Source organism: Macaca fascicularis, chromosome 3 (genome assembly GCF_037993035.2).
Source record: "Macaca fascicularis isolate 582-1 chromosome 3, T2T-MFA8v1.1".
NCBI classification, from domain to species: domain Eukaryota; kingdom Metazoa; phylum Chordata; class Mammalia; order Primates; family Cercopithecidae; genus Macaca; species Macaca fascicularis.
In genome coordinates, this window is record NC_088377.1 from 53,627,088 (window position 1) to 53,639,997 (window position 12,910).

General features: G+C 44.7%; 1 protein-coding gene across 28 annotated transcripts in view; it reads left to right on the plus strand.

Annotated features, from left to right (window-relative positions):
* The window catches only part of GTF2I (general transcription factor IIi), a 108,548-nt gene that overhangs the window by 89,626 nt on the left and 6,012 nt on the right, over positions 1 to 12,910 (plus strand). For 26 of the 28 annotated variants that reach the window (XM_074034793.1, XM_065541821.2, XM_074034799.1 and 23 more), the window contains 11 exons: positions 592 to 663; positions 1,883 to 2,066; positions 3,039 to 3,097; positions 3,818 to 3,892; positions 5,473 to 5,574; positions 6,500 to 6,565; positions 6,743 to 6,926; positions 8,894 to 8,949; positions 9,636 to 9,716; positions 10,662 to 10,745; positions 11,421 to 11,604. In XM_074034793.1, coding sequence (XP_073890894.1) covers positions 592 to 663; positions 1,883 to 2,066; positions 3,039 to 3,097; positions 3,818 to 3,892; positions 5,473 to 5,574; positions 6,500 to 6,565; positions 6,743 to 6,926; positions 8,894 to 8,949; positions 9,636 to 9,716; positions 10,662 to 10,745; positions 11,421 to 11,604 — 1,147 coding nt within the window. Of the gene's footprint in view, positions 1 to 591; positions 664 to 1,269; positions 1,375 to 1,882; positions 2,067 to 3,038; positions 3,098 to 3,817; positions 3,893 to 5,472; positions 5,575 to 6,499; positions 6,566 to 6,742; positions 6,927 to 8,893; positions 8,950 to 9,635; positions 9,717 to 10,661; positions 10,746 to 11,420; positions 11,605 to 12,910 lie in introns of those variants that run through there. The other 2 variants (XM_074034809.1, XM_074034810.1) reach the window with 1 other exon arrangement.

Genomic DNA, 12,910 nt, shown 5'->3' on the forward strand with positions numbered 1-12,910 from the left:
GAATGTGTTAGAAGCACTGATTTTGAGCACTCTTTCATGTGGACAAATTTCACTTTATTTGCAATGTCAACTTAAATTTAAATTCTGTCTTTCTAGGCCGGGCACAGTGGCTCATGCCTATAATCCCAGCACTTTGGGAGGCCGAGGTGGGCGGATCACTTGAGGTCAGGCATTCAAGACCAGCTTAGCCAACATGATGAAACCCCATCTCTACTAAAAATACAAAAATTAGCCTGGTGTGGTGGCAGGCACCTGTAATCCCAGCTACTGGGGAGGCTGAGGCAGGAGAATCGCTTGAACCCAGGAGGCGGAGGTTGCAGCGAGCCGAGATCACACCACCACACTCCAGCCTGAGTGTCATAGTGAGACTCTGTCTCTAAATAAATAAATAAATTCTGTCTTTCTGCAGTTTTTCTGATATTTGGCAAGTACTGGAAATTATTCTTTTCCTTAAGACCCCAAATTTTGGCTTTTAACAAAACTGAATTAAGAGAATCACTGCAAACAAGGGTACGTTCTAGCAAAATCCATTCTGATTTGCCACAGCACTGATAAATAACACAGTTAATTGGGTTTCTTTTTGTTTTCCAGTCAAAGAAGATTGGAATGTCAGAATTACCAAGCTACGGAAGCAAGTGGAAGAGATTTTTAATTTGAAATTTGGTAAGTAAAAGCCAATATTTATGTCTTTAATAACATATCAATGAAGGGCCATGTCTGAATAGAGGTATGGAAGTTCAGGACCAACTGGGTGCGGTGGCTCACGCCTGTAATCCCAGCACTTGGAAGGCCAAGGTGGGCAGATCAGGAGGTCAGGAGATCGAGACCATCCTGGCTAACACGATGAAACCCCATCTCTACTAAAAATACAAGAACATTAGCCGGGCATGGTGGCAGGCGCCTGTAGTCCCAGCTACTCGGGAGGCTGAGGCAGGAGAATGGTGTGAACCGGGGAGGCTGAACTTGAGCAGTGAGCCGAGATCACGCCACTGCACTCCAGCCTGGGTGACAGAGCGAGACTCTGTCTCAAAAAAAAAAAAAAAGTTCGGACCTAAAGAAGGAAGGTCCCAGAAACTGGGTTTCTGTTTCTTTCTACCACTGCACTTGCTACTGAAACCAAGCAGATGACTTCATTTCTCTCGGATTCCGCTTTCTCACGTGTCAGAATGGGAGAGGAAGGGAGGCGTTGGGATAAGTCTCAGTTCCACTGTTTGTGCTTCTCATCTGGCTAACACCCATGTGGCAAATAGGTTTCATCATTTGTTTCAGCTTAGATTTGTTGACAGCGGTTTCCTGGAGTGCTGTCTTGAGAACGATTCTGAGGAGGCTCAGCAAGAAAGTGTTTCAGTTGATTGGGTGTGTCTGTCATGGAGAAGGAAGTAAGGAGTGGGCAGTGCTAGCAATATTCCCGGGGCACTCCTATCCATTATCTCAATACCTGGGGTTGACGTTTCCTGTCCCAGATCAGGAGTCCTGACTACCCTGCCTCTGACCACTCGAACTGAGGCTTAGCTGTATGGTAGACGCCACCCGTTTGTGAACAGACACCCTGCTTCTCGATGATAACGCAAAGACCAGCAGGGGCCACTGCTGTGTGGAATGGCCTTCGGTCATTTCTGCCCAGAGCACAGAGGTCATTTTCACTAATAACGTAACTCTCCTTTTGATTGAAAGTGTTAAAATGTTCCTCCTAAAGGCACTTGTTTTTTAGGCTCGTTCTTCAGATTTGCCCCATATCCTAAGCAAAATGCCTTCAATATGAAGTGGATATTGCTTGATCGTAGGGAGCTTGTCCATACTGTACTCGAGAATGTAGATGCAAAGAAAAGAATGTCTGTGTCAAATGTTATCCTCCGCAACTTATGTTCTCTTGCGCTTTCAGCTCAAGCTCTGGGACTCACCGAGGCAGTGAAAGTACCGTATCCCGTGTTTGAATCAAACCCCGAGTTCTTGTATGTGGAAGGCTTGCCAGAGGGGATTCCCTTCCGAAGCCCTACCTGGTTTGGAATTCCACGACTTGAAAGGATCGTCCGCGGGAGTAATAAAATCAAATTCGTTGTTAAAAAGTAAGTTCTTTTGCCACTGTAGTCGTTTCTGGAATTAAAACAGTAAAATGACACTTCCATTACAATGTTTTTCAAGCTGGAGGTGACAGACGTGGCTGTTAAGTCCTTGATGGCAAAGCCTGGCTGTGAGCTGCAGTCCTGGTACTGTCCGTGGCCTCTGCAGTCCCCCAACCCATACTCAATCATCTTCATCAGTGCAAGGAAAACGGTGACGACAGCCTCCGCGGCGTCACTGCGTGGCCCCGTGGGGACTCGCAGTATGCCTGAATGGAAGTTTAATTTGCTGGCTTTTATCTGCTCTGTTATTCCTGGTCAGTCTTGAGAGCAACTAAATATCAATGATTGAGTTTTTTTCTTTCTTTTTTTTTTTTCTTTTGAGACGGAGTCTTGCTCTATCGCCCAGGCTGGAGTGCCGTGGGGCAGTCTCGGCTCACTCAAGCTCCGCCTCCTGGGTTCAAGCAGTTCCGTGCCTCAGCCTCCCAAGGACCTGGGGTTACAGACTTGGGCTGCCACGCCTGGCTAATTTTTGTGTTTTTAGAATAGACAGAACTTCACCGTGTTGGCTAGACTGGTCTGGAATTCCTGACCTCAGGTAATCCACCCGCCTCAGCCTCCCAAAATGCTGGCATTACAGGCATGAGCCACCATGCCCGGCCTAATGATTGATTTTCTTATCTACATTTCTGCAGAATTTTAATGGCTGAAGAAAGTACACTAGTTTTTTTTTCTTTTTTCTTTTTTCTTTTTTTCATGAAAAGAGTCATTTATTTGCTCTTCATAAAATGGCTTACTAGGCACGGGAAGGAAAAGTCAGGGTTTTTTATCCGCAACACTAGGAATTACTGTTGTGTTACAGGATGATTCTGTGAACGCCTTTAGAAAAAAACAACCCTGGTCACATCACGACCGTTTTACTGGCTGTGAGACCACCACTGTACTGGCTTCTGTAACATTTCTTGGTTTTCTTTCTAGACCTGAACTAGTTATTTCCTACTTGCCTCCTGGGATGGCTAGTAAAATAAACACTAAAGGTAAGAGGTGACGTGTACTCCGTATCCTATTTGTGCGCATTAAGACACCCTTAATCCGCATTCCTTAAATCATATGGAATCGGCCGATATCTTTGTGGGGCTTGTAGTTGTTTACTTTGCTTTTTAAGGTATTTTGTTTTATTTTATTTTTATTTATTTTTATTTATTTATTTATTTTTGAGACAGAATCTCACTCTGTTGCTCAGGCTGGAGTGCAGTGGCGCAATCTCGGCTCACTGCAACCTCCGCCTCCCGGATTCAAGCCATTCTCCTGCCTCAGCCTCCTGAGTAGTTGAGATTACAGGCACGTGCTACCAGGCCCTGCTAATTTTTGTATTTTTAGTAGAGACGGGGTTTCACCATGTTGGTCAGACTGGTCTCAAACTCCTGACCTCGTGATCCACCCGCCTCGGCCTCCCAAAGTGCTGGGATTACAGGCATGAGCCACCGCTCCCAGCCTAAGGTATTTTATTTAATGGACTTATTTTTCTTTTTTAAAAAACAAAAACATTTCATTGGAAATGTCACATTTGCAATCCTAGTTCATTCATGTTTTCACAGCTTTGTTGAGCCCCTGTGGAGGATTACACTACAAGTTTAATTCTACATTTCTTTGAAAAGAGCCAAACTCTATGAATTTTAATACTCTGCTCTCATAAAGCATCTCCTTCTGTATTTTTTTCCCTACAATATACAAAAGGAAATCTGCTTATTTTACAGCTTTGCAGTCCCCCAAAAGACCACGAAGTCCTGGGAGTAATTCAAAGGTTCCCGAAATTGAGGTCACTGTGGAAGGTAAGGGCCAGTCCTCGGTATGTTTCTGTTCATTCTCTAGTTTACTGATTGTGTCAGTTCACTAGCTATGTGTTTATACGGATGATGTTAGCCAAACTAGCTTTACCTGTGAACAGCTGCCTGTGATAAAGCTACATTTCTGAATGTTTCTCATTGAAAAATTTTAAACCATTAATAGAAAAAAGATAACATGGATCACATCATAACTGCTCCCAAGAAAAGCCCTAAAATGCTTTTCCTTTATCATAACAAATAAGGGTGCAGAGTCACGTGGAATGTTTTATCTTGTTTTTTCCTCTTCATTTTTTTTCTATTCTTTTAAGGAAAGAAAGTTTCGGGGTGGTTTAAACAGCAGTGCTTTGAATGAAAGTCTTTTCTTTTTCTTTTATTTTTTTTGGAGACAGAGTCTCGCCTTCTTGCCCAGGGTGGAGTGCAGTGGCACAAACTTGGGTCACCGCAGCCTCCGCCTCCCGGGTTCAAGTGATTCTCCTGCCCCAGCCTCCCAAGTAGCTGGGATTACAGGTGTCCACCACCAACTCCGGATAATTTTTATATCTTTAGTAGAGATGTGATTTCACCATGTTGGCCAGGCTAGTCTCGAACCCCTGACCTCAAATGAGCCACCACGCCCAACTGGTTCTCATCTTTTCAGGCTCACAGTGTTAAAATACTGCATACAATACTAAAGACAATCTCCAACCAACAGTCAAGTGTGGATATTTCTTCCATCTCTTCATAAATGCAGAAGGAAATCACTGCATTAGGATCATTCTCTATATCCCAGGTGTCAAGTTTTTAAATAAGGGTTTGCAGTGCTGGTGTTGAGTAGCGCAGAAATCCCCATTTAGTCATCTGGTATCCTTTCAGAGAGCCTGCTTTCTCCTATGACAGCCAACACGCATCCTTGGGCAACTTACACCCGATTAATTATTTCTGTTAAAAAATGCCAAGAATTAAAAATATATTGAACCCTTTACTTTCCTCCTTCTGGAAAAGATCAGAGGAAGATCTGTCTTACATACAAGATCAGCCTTTCCTGAAGGGCAGATCCAGGTTCATGGGGCCTGGGAGGCTTTAAGAATATAAAATTAGGACTGAGCGCAGTGGCTCTCAGGCCTGTAATCCCAGCACTTTGGGAGGCCGAGGCAGACGGATCACCTGAGGTTGGGAGATCAAGACCAGCCTGACCAACACGGAGAAACCCCATCTCTACTAAAAATACAAAATTATCTGGGTGTGGTGGCGCGTGCCTGTAATCCCAGCTACTCAGGAGTCTGAGGCAAGAGAATTGCTTGAAAACAGGAGGCAGAGATTGTGGTGAGCCGAGATTGCGCCATTGCACTCCAGCCTGGGCAACAAGAGTGAAACTTTGTCTCAAAAAAAAAAAGAAAGGAAAAGAAAAATGGGTTTCTATGGAAATAGAGAAATGGTTTCTGTGGAACTTGCAGGATGACAAGAATACACATTTCAATTTTAACCTAGGTTTGTTTTCTGGCACAGGCTGGACTTGAAGATCATAACCTAGAGACACTTACGTCATTGAATGTGTGTTGATTATCGTTATTTTTACTCTCCTTTAGGCCCTAATAACAACAATCCTCAAACCTCAGCTGTTCGAACCCCTACCCAGACTAATGGTTCTAACGTTCCCTTCAAGCCACGAGGGAGAGAGTTTTCCTTTGGTAAATATGCGTTTTATTTTTCTTTCTTTCATCGTTTTAAATAGAATAAGTTAATCATGTTTCCTTTTGCCAGGTGAATTGTTCTTATTGGTGAGTCAGTATATATCCGAGGTTAAAGGAATAGCCCATAGAGCCAGGCTGCCTGAGTTCAGATCTGAGTTCAAATCCGAAGCCACTTAGGCAGGCGAATGCACCCTGCCTCATTTTCCCTTTGTGCAAAATGGTAATAACATTACTTTCTTTCTCATGAGGTTATTATGAGGATTATAAATACCGTCATTTAAAGTACTTAGAACCATACCTCGCATGTAGTAGACACTATAAGTTATGAGGGCATTTTGGGGGTTTTTATTTGTTTTTTCTTTATTTCAGCATTTGTTCACTTACTTGTAGTCAACATAAAAGCAATGTACTAAAACAGTTTGCTTATGTATCAGGACTGGAGTAGTTGTCAGGTCATATCGTAGTAAAAGATTATGCGTTTTTCATTTCTTCTTAAAGATGCACAAATAAGGCTGGGCACGGTGGCTCACGCCTGTAATCCCAGCACTTTGGGAGGCTGAAGCGGGCGGATCACCTGAGGTTGGGAGTTCGACACCAGCCTGACCAACATGGAGAAACCCCGTGTCTACTAAAAATACAAAATTAGCCGGGCATGGTGGCGCATGCCTGTAATCCCAGCTACTCGGGAGGCTGAGGCAGGAGAACTGCTTGAACCTGGGAGATGGAGGTTGCAGTGAGCAGAGATCGCGCCATTGCACTCCAGCCTGGGTAACAAGAGCGAAACTCCGTCTCAAAAAAAAAAAAACCAAAACAAACAAACAAAAAGATGCACAAATAAGATGAAACATTCCCGTCTCAGAGCGTGTATTGATGAGTACCGTGATAAGCATTGCAATTTAACTATCTTATGTTTTATATACAGAGGCCTGGAATGCCAAGATCACGGACCTAAAACAGAAAGTTGAAAATCTCTTCAATGAGAAGTGCGGTAAGTCTATTTTGAAACATTCCTACTGCAGCGCAGGGTGCCTTCATGGGAGTAGAAGGGAGCAGAAGGGGATACTGAGCGTTGGAGTGTCCCAGTCATTGGCAATGCATGGGTTTTTCAGGCTTGAGTGGCGTCATTTCACCCATGTTCTGTTCTGTGTACGCGGCTGTTTTGCAGGGGAAGCTCTTGGCCTTAAACAAGCCGTGAAGGTGCCGTTCGCATTATTTGAGTCTTTCCCGGAAGACTTTTACGTGGAAGGCTTACCTGAGGGTGTGCCATTCCGAAGACCATCGACTTTTGGCATTCCAAGGCTGGAGAAGATACTCAGAAACAAAGCCAAAATTAAATTCATCATTAAAAAGTAAGGAAATTGGATGAAGTGGGATTAGCATGAGTTGATCGTGTTTCACACTGGGAGATGGGTATGTGGGTTCATGTTTGTGGCAGGGCTCAATGAGCTCTGGAGTCAGAAAAACTCCTTTTTATGCTGCACTCTTGTTTATGTTTAAAACTTTCCGGCCAGGTGCGATGGCTCATGCCTGTAATCCCAGCATTTTGGGAGGCCAAAGCGGGTAGATTACCTGAGGTCAGAAGTTCAAGACCAACCTGGCCAATGTGATGAAACCCGTCTCTACTAAAAATACAAAAATCAGCTGGGCGTGGTGGCACGTGCCTGTAATCCCTATTTGGGAGACTAAGGCAGAAGAATCACTTGAACCCGGCAGGCAGAGAGGTTGCAATGAGCCAAGATCGTGCCATTGCATTCCAGCCTCGGCAGCAAGAGCAAAACTCCATCTCAAAAACAAAAAAAAAGAAAAGAAAAATTTTCCCTATGCTGCTAGTAGAAGGGAAGGAGGACTCCAGCGTACCAGAGAGATCAAAAAAAAGAAAAAAGAAATTTTCCTTATGCTGCTACTAGAAGGGAAGGAGGGGACTCCTCCATACTAGAGAGAGAACGACTTTTGGTTGCTGAATGTTGTTACTGCTTGATGCTGAGGAATCTCAGCAGCTGTTCAGTTTTCTAAAGTCCTTTTATTTCTCCAAATTAATAGAATATTTTAAATTTCTCTTGTTTGCTCGAACATCTGTGGATTAGGCTAACATAATTGAAATAGATAGGAATGGGCCAGGTGCGGCCATAAATCCTAGCACTGTGGGAGGCCAAGGCGGGCAAATCACTTGAGGTCAGGAGTTCGACACCAGCCTGGCCAACGTGATGAAAACCCGTCTCTACTTAAAATACAAAAAGAAAAAAAAATTAGCCAGGTGTGGTAGTAGGCGCCTGTAATCCCAGCTACTCGAGAGACTGAGGCAGGAGAATCGCTTGAACCCAGGAGGTGGAGCTTGCAGTGAGCCAAGATTGTGCCACTGCACTCCAGCCTGGGTGACAGAGTGAGACTCTGTCTCAAAAAAGAAATAAGAATAATTGGAGTTTTATAGTACATGCTAATGCACATGAATTACTTGAAATCAATTGAAACGAATTTTAGGTTTCATTTACTTGGTGTTAGGCTTAATTTTGAGTCACCCAGGGATGCTCTCAAGCAAAGCTGGCCTTGCCAAACATAATGGCCACCTCTTTTTTTTTTTTGAGACAGAGTCTCGCTCTGTCAGACTAGAGTGCAGTAGTGCATGATCTGGGCTCACTGCAAATCCCGCCTCCTGGGTTCAAACGATTCTCCTGCCTCAGCCTCCCGAGTAGCTGGGATTATAAGCATGTGCCACCATGCCCGGTTCATTTTTGTATTTTTAGTAGAGATGGGGTTTCACCATGTTGGTCAGGCTGGTCTCAAATGCCTGACTTCGTGATCTGCCCACCTCAGCCTCCCAGAGTGCTGGGATTATGGGCATGAGCCACCACGCCTGGCCAGTGGCCCACCTTTTATACTTTTGGCCAGGTCTGCAGAGGTTTGGCAGCCCCTAAGCCCTCTGCTTCCAATTCCGGAGCGAGAGCCTCAAGTGCTCATGTTTTCACAGCCCATCTTGTGTTTCCATGCTGCGCACGTGGGGCGTTTTCTCTTTCCACCCTCAAGTCTGGCGCTGATTCTTTTCAGCATATACGTTCTAGCCTTAGAAAGAAGATGCCAGTAAAACCAGCGTAGGGGAAGGGCGGCCAATGAGAGGCAGCGATGGATGTTACATTTACAATTGTGGTTTGTGTTTTTGGCTGTGGTTCTTTAGATAACCATATGATTTCTGTTCTTCATGACTAAGAATTGAATTTAGACTTTACAGAGTTACTGGTTTGTAAATCTTTGAGTTGTTTACATTTTAACGTCAGAGTTTTACTGTTTGATCAGCACATTTTTTTTTCTGTTTTGTCTATAGGCCCGAAATGTTTGAGACGGCGATTAAGGAGAGCACCTCCTCTAAGAGCCCTCCCAGTGAGTGTATTTTCTGTATTTTCATTGCTATAGAACACACGCTCTTAGGCGTGCACCGTGCAGCTGTGGTTTACAAACATTGTTTAAAGAATAGCCATTGAGGCTGGGCACGATGGATCACACTCGTAATCCCAGCACTTTGGGAGGCCAAGGCGGGTGGATCACCTGAGGTCAGGAGTTCGAGACCAGCTTGGCCAACATGGCAAAACCCTGTCTCTACTAAAAATATAAAAAATTAGCCAGGCGTGGTGGCGGGCGCCTGTAATCCCCTCTACTCAGAAGGTTGAGGAGACAGCAGAATCGCTTGAACTTGGGAGGCGGAAGTTGCAGTGAGCCAAGATCGCACCACTGCACCCCAGCCTGGGCAACAGAGCAAGACTCCATCTCAGGAAAAAAAAGAAAAAAAGGGAAAACCCATTCAAAGTTGTAGTTTGGGCTATTTCACAGTTTTCAGTTCTTTAATAATTGGATAGCTCTGTTTGTGTGTGGTGTTCTCCTAAGCACCGCCAGGAAGAGAAAACCAGTGAAAAGCAGCCCTTCAGGGGGCGTCATGTCTTCCTGAAATGATGTACCATGGAAAGAAAGAACCTTGAACAGGACTGAGATCAAACAGTCTCAGACAGCATGATTATTAGCGATGTTGACCATGTTTTCTACGAATTCTGATTTTAAATTTATATTTTCAGGAAAAATAAATTCATCACCCAGTGTTAATACTACTGCCTCAGGTGTAGAAGACCTTAACATCATTCAGGTGACAATTCCAGGTATGATTTCTCTGCTTCCATCATCGTTTGTGGGGGTCTCTTCAGGGCCTCTTGGACTCTCCCAGCTAGAGAGGTTTGCTCAGCCCCTCCAGGTACTCAGATACATTACACATTGCCTGGCGCTCCTCCCAGACCCCTGCAGCAGTTGCCTTCCAAACACACTTGCTCTCTAAACAGCTCCCGCAAGTTTTGGCACTTGGCATGAGCTAAATCCTGTTAACCACCCAAATGTGTCTAGTCTGTTCCTTAAAAAGAGTCTATATAAGGCCGGGCACGGTGGCTCATGCCTGTAATCCCAGCACTTTGGGAGGCTGAGGCGGGAGGATCACTTGAGGTCAGGGGTTCAAAACCAGCCTGGCCAACATGGTGAAACCCTGTCTCTACTAAAAATACAAAAAAAATTAGCCAGGCGTGGTGGTGCGTAGCTGTCATCCCAGCTACTTGGGAGGCTGAGGCAGGAGAAATGCTTGAACTCGGGAGGCAGAGGTCGCAGTGAGCCAAGATGGCGCCACTGTACTCCAGCCTGGGTGACAGAGCGATACTCTGTCTGGGAAGTAAAAAATCTATATAAAACAGCAGGTAAAGGTCTTTATAACAAGAATAAGTTTGTAATATTTTAAGTTAGGCATTATTTTAAACAATTTCAAATTTAATTGAGTTCAAAGTGCTCAAATACTTAAATCATTTAAAAATGGCAAATGCTTGAAAACATTACACAGAGCTCCTGTAAATTGGGATTAAAAGTGCATCATTGAGCAGCAGCTTGTACCTATAGTCCCAGCTACTTGGAAGACTAAGCCAGGAGGATCACTTGAGCCCAAGAGTTCGAGGCCAGTCTGGGCAACATCGTGAGATACCATCTCTTTACCACCCCCCCCCAAAAAAAAAGAAAGAAAAAAGAAAAAATTAGTATTTAAGTTTTGGATTTTCTCTGAACTGTTTTAGATGATGATAATGAAAGACTCTCGAAAGTTGAAAAAGCTAGACAGCTAAGAGAACAAGTGAATGACCTCTTTAGTCGGAAATTTGGTAAGTTTTGCATTTGCAAAGTATAGTTGCTATAAGCAAAGAGATTTGTTTTAATAAGATCTTTTCAGCAGATGATGGTTAGGTGGTTGTAATCCTCCTATAGATAAGGAATTAAAATTTAAAAGTAAGTGTTTTGTTTATGCTAAATTTATTTAATAAGATACCATTAGTGTTATATGATCAATTGTCAGTACAAAAGTTCATGAATTTAAGGTTCACCGTCTGGCAGTGTGGCTCATGCCTGTAATCCCAGCATTTTGGGAGGCCGAGGCGGGTGGATTCGTCGAGGTCAGGAGTTTGAGACCAACCTGGCCAATATGGTGAAACGCTGTCTCTTCTAAAAAATACAAAAAGTTAGCCAGGTATGGTGGCGCATGGCTATAATCCCAGCTACTCAGGAGGCTGTGGCGTGAGAACTGCTTGAACCTGGGAGGCAGAGATTGCAGTGAGCTGAGATCAAGCCATCGCACTCCAACCTAGGTGACAGAGTGAGACTCTGTCTCAAAAACAAATTTTTTTTAAGGTTCATATTTAAATTTGTTTGACGTGTACAAAGACCTTAGTTAACAGCAGAGACAGTCTTTAAAATAAATGTTGATCTGGTGCTTTTGACAGACTTTTTAAGGCAGTGGGTTCATCTGTGCTGTTGTGCTGTTTGTCTCACTGTCACTGTAGGTGAAGCCATTGGTATGGGTTTTCCTGTGAAAGTTCCCTACAGGAAAATCACAATTAACCCTGGCTGTGTGGTGGTTGACGGCATGCCCCCGGGGGTGTCCTTCAAAGCCCCCAGCTACCTGGAAATCAGCTCCATGAGAAGGATCTTAGATTCTGCCGAGTTTATCAAATTCACGGTCATTAGGTAAGTGAGAGTTTTCTGCTCAGTCACAGGAATGAGTCTGGAGCTCATGAGGTTGACTCATCTAAAACGCAGCCACAGGTAGTCATCGAATCAGGCTTCCTGTGCGATGCAATGAACAAATAAAGATAACTTGTTTCATCGTTAGAATGTTAGATGTGCCTCTGCCTAAGCCGACTCTTTTAATTCTTGGCAAAGGGTTGGCAAACTAGGTCTGTTCACCAAATTCAGCCTGCCTCCTATTTTTAGAGACTTCCTGAAACACAGCTACGCCCGTATTATCCATGGCTGCTTTCCTGTCACAGTGAGTAAATAGCTGGGACTGAGACGGCATGGCCTCCAAAGTCTAAAATATTTACTCTCTAGCACTTTATAGAAAAACCTTGGCCAGGCACAGTGGCTCACACCTGTAATCCCAGCATTTTAGGGAGGCCAAGGCAGGCAGATCACCTGAGGTCAGGAGTTCCAGACCAGCCTGGCCAACATGGTGAAATCCTGTCCGTACACAAATACAGCAGTTAGCTGGGCATGATGGTGCGTGCCTGTAGTCCCAGCTACTCGGGAGGCTGAGGCAGGAGAATCGCTTGAACCCAGGAGGTGGAGGTTGTAGTGAGCCGAGATTATGCCATTGCACTCCAGCCTGGGCGACAGAGTGAGACTCCATCTCAAGAAAGAAAGAAAAACTTTGCCAACCTCTGTCTTAGGGCGCCGTGTCACAGGCTTTGGCTCAGACGGATTCAACCTCGCATCAGCCATTTGTTAGCCTCGTCACTCTGTTCCTTGTCTGTAAATGAGAGTGACCATTGTTACCACGGAGAGTGTCAGTTCCCTCCCGTAGAGCAGGCATGATGATTGTACTCATCCTCTAACACCATTTGAGCGCCACATTCCTTCCTGTGTCCTTGTTACCATAAGAGACGCCCACCTAGGCCGGGCGCGGAGGCTCACACCTGTAACCCCAGCACTTTGGGAGGCCGAGGCGCACGAATCATGAGGTCAGGAGATCGAGACCATCCTGGCTAACACAGTGAAACCCCGTCTCTACTAAAAATACAAAAAATTAGCCGGGCGTGGTGGTGCGTGCCTGTAGTTCCAGCTACTCAGGAGGCTAAGGCAGGAGAATGGCTTGAACCCGGGAGGCGGAACTTGCAGTGAGCCAAGATGGCGCCACTGTACTCCAGCCTGGGCGACAAAGTGAGACTCCGTCTCAAAAAAAAAAAAAAAAAAGAGACGCCCACCTGAGCACCAACCCCAGGTTATCTTCCTCTTTTTCTTCCAGCGCCCCAGAAACTTAGCTACAACTCAACCT